General features: G+C 55.8%; 1 protein-coding gene across 1 annotated transcript; it reads right to left on the reverse strand.

Moving 5' to 3' along the window:
* Positions 1-3449: 3449 nt before the first annotated feature.
* On the reverse strand, positions 3450-7716 carry Tnnt1 (troponin T1, slow skeletal type). Its single transcript, XM_033766134.1, has 9 exons — positions 7443-7716; positions 6842-6905; positions 6614-6730; positions 6286-6363; positions 4402-4515; positions 4179-4288; positions 4006-4096; positions 3881-3921; positions 3450-3566 (listed from the first exon to the last, which is right to left on the reverse strand). The coding sequence occupies exons 3-9, from the start codon at positions 6710-6712 to the stop codon at positions 3521-3523; spliced, it is 579 nt and encodes a 192-aa protein (XP_033622025.1). The 5' UTR covers positions 6713-6730; positions 6842-6905; positions 7443-7716; the 3' UTR covers positions 3450-3520.
* Between the last annotated feature and the right edge of the window lie 73 nt (positions 7717-7789).

Raw genomic sequence — 7789 nt, forward strand, 5'->3', positions numbered from 1 at the left:
TGACGTCACGATGCCGCCCCGGGGCGCGCTGGGAAATGGAGTCCGCAGCGCTCAGACGTGATGGCGGTCGCCGGACGGGGTAGGGTGGGGCAGGAGGCCCACAGCGGGGCGTGCTGGGAAATGGAGTCTATCAGGAAGTTACTAAACTCGCTGTCCCGCAAGGGACTCTGGGAAGTTGGAAGCTCCAAGGCGTCCAATGGAGACGGCCTGGATGAGGGCGCGCACGGAGGAACGCTGGGAAACAGACTCTAGAGGGAAAAGAGGCCCGGTGGCGTGCCTGGAAATGTAGTCCCCCATTTAAAGGGGACAAAACAGGACACCCCCCCCCACACACACACACACAAAGCTGACGGGAAATGACGGTCAGAGAGAGGAGGTAGAGGGTCGAAGATTTAGCTCAGTGGTTCCACCGCGCAAGGACCAGGGTTCGATCCCAGATACCAAAACACAAAAACAAACATACCAGGAAGAGGGAGACCAAAAAGATACACTGCAGGACTAATTTTTCCCTACACTTTATCACATTTCTATAGGTTATTTTGGTTCTTGTATCTGCCTCCTCCTTTAAGTAGAAATAACCTCCATGAGGCACGGCTATTTGTCCTCTGTGTTTACTACCTATTTCGTGTATCGGGCTGAGCTTAAGTGTAGGATGAAAAATACTTTTGAATGAACGACCTACGTGAGAAAAACAAGACCCCCTTGGGAAACTGAGTCCTTAACTCGCAAGCCCTTAAAGACAATCACTCCCGACTTCTCCCGGTGACCGCCCGGGGCATGCTGGGAAATAAAGATGATTGGGACAAAGGTCAGGGCACTCCGCCCATAATCTAGTGCACGCTGGGAAATATAGTCCTCGATGCTATGCCCCAAAGGCCCAGCTCGTCCGGGGTCGGGTCCAAAGCGCCTCAGGAAATTAGGCTCCAGGGCAAGAGAAGTCCCAAGGCGCTAATGATATTCCTTGACTCACAATGGGACGAGGCACCCAAGGGGTATTTTCTCACTGACAGCATCCTCCTGACCCACCCCGGGCCATGGAGCACACTGGGAAGTGTAGTCTAGGCTCAAGCACATTCTATCCATGACATGCTGGGATTTGTAGTACAGGGCAAGGTTCTCCAGTAGGTTTGGAAGGTCAGCCTTCTTATAATAGACCCAAGAGATAAGCACACTTGGACCCTGACTTTGGGTGTCCTGCCACTAAACCCAAAATGAGGAAGATAAAAACACTTTGGGATGGGAATGGAAACCCATAATAATCACAAAGAAAGCTTCCAAAACCTGGACAGAGGCAACGAAGTTTTCCCCAAAGAACATTGGAGCTGTCCATATGCTCTGAAGTCGTCAGGCTTGCACAGAGACATAAACTACGAATCCCATGAGGTCTGGGAGGGCTGGCCTTAGTCATAAGGAGATGCTCCTGTGGCTGTGGACTTGTGTGGCCCTTAAACCGACATTTTCCCCACCTGCACACAAATATCCTTCTCCCACGGAGACAGGAAGTAGATCTTACATGTGTTATTGTGTGTGGCACTGTTATGTGTCCCTATCCCCAGAATAATTGTGACATGTATAATTGTGTATTTGCTGCCTGTGGCTATGTGTTTATGAATGTCTGTCTTTCTTTCCATAACTACAATTACCTGCAGGTAACAGGTTATCTGGTTGACCCACACCACCCGTTGCTCTCTGGCCATAAACTATCAGCAGTCTTTACTTAATTTGACCAGTAGGTTTAGTCTTTGACTTTGTTTGCTTGTCTTATGAGACAGAGTCTCACTGTGTAACCCAGGAAGGCCTTTGATTCTCAGCAATCCTCCTGCCTCAGCCTTCCACATGCTGGGATCACAGGTGTAAGCCACCACACCCATCTTGACTGCTATTTTTATAATCCTGTTCTACTTCAGTGGTTAGGAATTCCTGCTCTGTACTTGACATCTTGGGTTTGAATCTCACCTCTGCTACTTCCTGGGACCAGAGGATAGTCTCCATCTCAGCCTCCTGCAGTTGTGGATGTGGTATAGATGACTCTCAGATTCACAGCTGACTCCATGGTTGTATGCAGGCACCTTCACATGCCACTTGATAAGACTGTCTCCTGTCCTTGTCTTTTGGTTGTTGGTTTTATTATTTGTTTATTTTTGCCAAACTGTTTTGGGGATTTTTTTGTTTTGTTTTGTTTTTTGTTTTTGGTACCAGGAATTGAACTTGGGCCATATGCACTTGCAAGGTAGGTGGTAGAACCACTGAGCCAAATCTCTGGCCATTATTTATTTATTTATTTATTTATTTATTTATTTATTTATTTATTTATTTATTTATTTTGAGACAGGATCTCACTGTGCAGTTCAGATGGCTTTGAATTGACTGTGTAGCCCAGGCTGGCCTTGAACTCACAGTGATCCTCCTGCCTCAGCCTCCCAAGTGCTGGGATGACAGGTGTGGCCCACCACACCCAGCTTGTCCTGTTTTTTGTTGGTGAAGTTTCATCTGTTTCTTTGGCCTGATGTTTTCTCTCAGCTCTTACAGCAGAATTTCAGTTCTTAGAGTGGAAACTGGAGACCGCCCCCTGCTGGTGAAAATATTCTCATAAAGATAAGAAGATGGTGTTCCCTCTGCTTGCAGTCCCTCTGTCTCAGCCCGCCTCAGTGCTAGGATTACAGGGTTACATCGGCACCCCAGTTGAACCTGATTTTATTTATTTTTTATTTTTTTGGTTTTTTGAGACAGGGTCTCACTATGTAGTTGAGACTGACCTGGAACTCACTATGTAGCCCAGGCTGGTCTCGAACTCACAGCGATCCTCTTGCTTCAGCCTCCCAAGTGCTGGGATTACAGGTATGCGCCACCAGGCCCGGCTTGAACCTGATTTTAAGCAGGGTTCAGCAGTCCTCCTAGGATAACAGCTACACTTCCCAGCATCCCCTGCAACTGAGTAGGGCGAGGTATCTGTGCAATGGCAGATGGGAGCATGTCTGAATTTTGTGGATGGACAAGCTGTGTTCACCCCTCCATGGGTGACGGGCACTCAGGCTGTGTCCACTGCCAGGCAGGAAGGACAGCACTGTGAGTGGTATGCAGTGGGTTTTGCCTGTGTACACGCTTTCAGTTCCCAGAGAAACTGCTGGGCCCTGTGCAAGGTCTGTTTCTGTCTGGAGGAACCAGCCTGCTCCCACGTGGTGCTCCTGCCAGTATGGGAGGGTTCACAAGACATTTACTTTGGCTTGAGACAGGGTTTCACCGTGGAGCCCAGGCTGGCCTTGAGCTCACAGCGATCCTCCTGCCTCAGCCTCCTATGTGCACCACCACACCGGGCTTCATTTCCATGATCGTTCATGACTCTCCCAAGCGATAGCCACTTGTGCTCATGAATAAGCGTGAGCGGCTAGCTTGCAGTGGCCAGCTGCATATTAATAACGAAGCTAGAGCACTCAGCAGGTGTTACGGGGAGAACGTTTATTTCGAGTTACGATGAGAAACTCTGCCAGCTCCCTGCGCCCCCGGTCACATCCAGGCGTTCTCACTTCCAGCGGCCTCCGACTCGGCCCTTTCCTGCACCCTTCCGGCTGCGGGGAGGACGCAGGGTCAGAAGGGGCTCCCCAGGCCCCGTCCCAGAAAGCCCCCCGAAGAGGTGGCAAAGGCCTGCAGTGGCCACGCTGGCCCCGTGGCAGGGAAATCTGTGGCGAGTTCTGGGGCTGCAAGCGCCATGAGGAAGGGCGGGGGCCACACCAGGGCCCTGCCCGGCGGGCGACCAGCGGGCTCCCCTCCAGCCACGGCCTTGCCTCCTGCCCCCAGGGCCCGAGGTCTGGTTCCCACTGCCACAGGAAGCGGGGTTGCCAGGGAGACAGGCGGGTGAGCCGCGGGCCCCAGCCACACTTACAACTTCTGCGCGTGGCTGATGCGGTTGTACAGCACGTTGATCTGGGGACAGAGGGGCAGAGGCATCAGCTGGGACGGCCCGGGGGCCCCCCACGCCCGACCAGCGCCCGCGGAGGCGGCTCCCACCTCGTATTTCTGCTGCTTCAGCTTCGCCATCAGGTCGAACTTCTCCGACTCCAGCTGGTGGATCCAGTCTGACAGCTCCTGGGCCTTCTCCCTGGTGCGCGGGGCGGTGCGGGGCGGTGAGGAGGACAGGGCGGGCGGGATGCGGGGTCCCGGGACAGGGCGTGGACACTGACCGGAGCTGCTCCTCGCCCATGTGCTCGATGTTCAGGGGCTTCTTCCGCTCGGACAGGACCCGCAGCTTCGTCTCCCGCCCGGTCTGCCGCTTGCCTCGCTTCTGCTCCGCCTGAGGAGGGCCGGGGACTGAGCCTGCGCCTCCCTCCTCTCCGTCCAGAACCCACATCCTGGCTCCCTCCCTCCCGCTTTGGATGGCGGCCCTCAGGCTCCCAGGCCGCTCACCTTGACCAGGTAGCCCCCGAAATGGGCCCCCATGTTGGACAGCACTTTCTTCTTCTTGGCGTCGTCCTCTGCGCGCTTCTTGGCCTCCTCCTCCTCCTTCCGCATCTTCTCCTCCTGCAGAAACAGAGGCTGGGCCAGGCGCCTCCAACCGGAGGGCGAGGGCGGGCTGGCGGGCAAGGGCCAGGCCGTGTGCCGCTCACTGCGTCCCCAGCCCGCAGTGGCAATGGCAGCTCCGCTGTTCAACCTCCGTGCAGTGCACACGCTGACCGCTCTGGGCTTCGTCTCCCTGCACCTGGGAGAGGACACCGCCCGTCCTCATCCCTCAGCGGGAAAGGAGGCTGCGGCTGCTGCTGCCCAGGCCCAGGAGCTGTGGGGACCGAGGGAGGTGGCGGCGCGGTGTCCTGCGCATCACACACCCCTACTGTAATTAGTTTCCTATCCTCACGGTGAATGCACATTTGGTAGCCAAAGATAATGCGATTTTGTTTTTTGCGGGGGGTGTTCAACCCAGGGCCTTCGCACTGAGCTATATCCCTGGCCCAGGCTGACCCTCCTGCCTCAGCCTCAAGTGCCAGGATGATTGGGGTGCAAGCTGAATGTCTCTCAGTTCTGCAGGCCAGAAGGGGGGGCCTCCTGCTCCCTACCCCCGCTCCTAGAGGGGGCAGGTGGGCCTCTGGCTCCTCCCCCATCTTCAGTCTTCAAATCCCCTCCCACCTCTGGCTCAGGAGGGCCGGTGACAACCTAGGGTGCCCAGGAGCTGCAGGGCAGCCTCCCATCTCAAGACTTTCGTGGGGCTGCTGGCACACACTGGTATTCCGAGCATTCTGGGAGGCTGAGACAAGAAGATTGCAGGTGTACATGCGGCCTGGGAAGCTTAAGTGACTTATGGGGACCCTGTCTGAAAATTAAACTTAAAAATGGGGCTAGGGATGGAGCTCCGTGTGACAGCACTAGATTTAATCATCAGTAACAAACAGGCACATGTGTATGCACACGCGCACACACACACACACACACACACACACACACACAGGACCTTGAATTTAATGGATCTTTGGGGTTTTTTTTTGTTTTGTTTTGTTTTTGAGACAGGGTCTCAATATGTAGTGGAGACTGACCTGGAACTCACTATGTAGCCCAGGCTGGTTTCAAACTCTCAGCGGTCCTCCTGCCTCAGCCTCCTGAGTGCTGGGATTACAGGTGCACACCACCACGCCCAGCTTTTAATGGATCTTTGAAGTCCCCTCCACCATGTGAGCTACCAACTCATGTTCTGTGACTGTGCCGTGGGCAACTCCAGGGGCCACCATTATGCCAGCTGCCCCACCTACTCCTAGCCTTTGGCATGTGGCTCAAGTGTGGGATGAGGACTTGCTTCTCAATGCCAAGGCAGGCAGTGTCTGCAGGCCTGAACCAACCAGAGCACCCTAGCTGGCTCCTCACACACCCCACCAGCTCCCAAGGGCACACAGTCTGGCACCTCCCACGTCAGTGCAGGAGACACAGCAAAGCCAGTGTGCTCATGGCCGAGGAGTGAGGGTGAGTGACCACTGCAGATTCCCAGGATTTCCTGGGCTAGACCAAGAGGAGCTGAGCAGCCTAGTGTTCTCAGAAACATATGCCTAAATGTTAGGAGAAAAGTGTAGTTTTTGTGCCACCATGTGAGTCCCTTGATCCAGCCGTGCCTGAAGCCAGCCCTTGACCTTATGTATGAGGCAATGAAGTCCCCTTGCTGATGGCTGGGGTTTCCATCCCTCCTAACTGAAAGATCCTTAATTCATACAGTAGAGGGGCTTTCTCAGAAGCACAGAGAATATCAGAAAATGAGATATAGCACTGGAGGAATAAGTAACATCTGGCCTCCCCAGGAGGGGCGACACCCACCGCCAGCTTGGCCTGCCGCTCGCGCTCCTTCTCGGTCCTGAAGCGCTGCTGCTCAGCCCTCTCTGCCCGGCGCCGCTCCTGGGAAGACAGGAGAGTGAGGGGTGCAGAGACGGCCACCCGCCAGCCAGCCCTTTCTGGGTGGGCTACGTCTATAATCGCAGCACTCGAGGCTGAGGCAGGAGGATCACAAGTTTGAGCCCAGCTTGGGCAATTTAGCCATTTATTGGGGTCTTGTCTCAAAATAAAAAATAAAAAGGGCTGGGGGTGGAGTTCAGTGCAAAGGCCTTGGGTTCAACCCCCAGGGTCGACAAGACCCAGAGACACTCACAATGCGATCCTTCAGCGCCACCAGCTCTTCCTCCTCCTTCTTGCGCTGCTCGAAGTGCACATCAATGAGGGTCTGCAGCTCCAGGAGGTCCTTCTCCATGCGCTTGCGGTGGATGTCCTGGGGGTAACAGGGAGGGACCCCGGAGCTGCTGCACTGGGCCTGGCGGGCACCCAGCAGGGGCAGGGCCCACCGAGGCGTGGCTCTGGGCACGGGCATGTCTCTACTTACATCGAAGTCCACGCGCTCCCCCTCTGGGATCTTGGGGGGAATCAAGGGGGTTACCACTGGACGGCTGTGTGCAGAGGATGAGAGAGGCCATGAGTGGGGAAAAGCTTCCCCCATGGCCCCACAACTTCTCAGTGCACTCCTCTGTATGGTGGTGCCCCAAGCTTTTATGACCCAGGGCCTTTGCACATGCCCGGGCAGTTCTGCTTATATGCAGGTCTGGGCCTGGACTGCCTCCTTGCGTTTCCAAGCCCTATCCCCATCAGCACCTCTTCCAGCTCAGGTGCTTACAGCAGAGTGGCCCGGCTCTCACTGTCCCCCGCCTGCTCACACTCGGCCACACATGCAACCTCTCTGGCCCTGACCCGTCCACCCCACCAGCTGTCGCCTGCTCCCTGCAGGACTCCACATCCTGACTGCCTGACCCGGGCCCTGGCCAGGCTTTGGTCCTTGCACAGGGTGGCCCTGCCCAGCCGCAGTGAGGGCCTGGAGCCTGGCTAAAGCTGGTGGCTGGCTCCTGACTTGCAGCCCTTGTCCTGCCACACCCTGTCTCCGGTGGGGACACCTAGGAGGCTGGGATGGGGCCCCACCCCCAGGCTCTCACCTAGGTTTGGGGCGCTCCTCTTCTGATGGTGAGGGGGATACAAAGAGACCATTAGCAAGAGTCTAGGAGTGCAGCCCCCCAGCCCCAGGAGACAGGGAAAGACCCCCAAGGGCAGTTCTGGGGAAGGGCACGGGGAGAAGAGGTCAGATAAGTGGGGACACGGACAGGAGGATGAGGGTCACACGCATCAGATATACATTCAGCACTGGTATGGGGACCCCCCCTTTCTGGAACCCAAGCGTCCAGACCCCCAGACCTGTCCCCAGGTGTAAGGCGGATCCGGCGGTGAGAGTCTCCCACCCCTCTCGGCTCCATCCTAGCCCCTCCCCGTCTGGGACCTAGCCACC

This window comes from Fukomys damarensis, unplaced genomic scaffold (assembly GCF_012274545.1).
Source record: "Fukomys damarensis isolate Sample0158 unplaced genomic scaffold, DMR_v1.0_HiC HiC_scaffold_19, whole genome shotgun sequence".
Classification (NCBI taxonomy): Eukaryota; Metazoa; Chordata; class Mammalia; order Rodentia; family Bathyergidae; genus Fukomys; species Fukomys damarensis.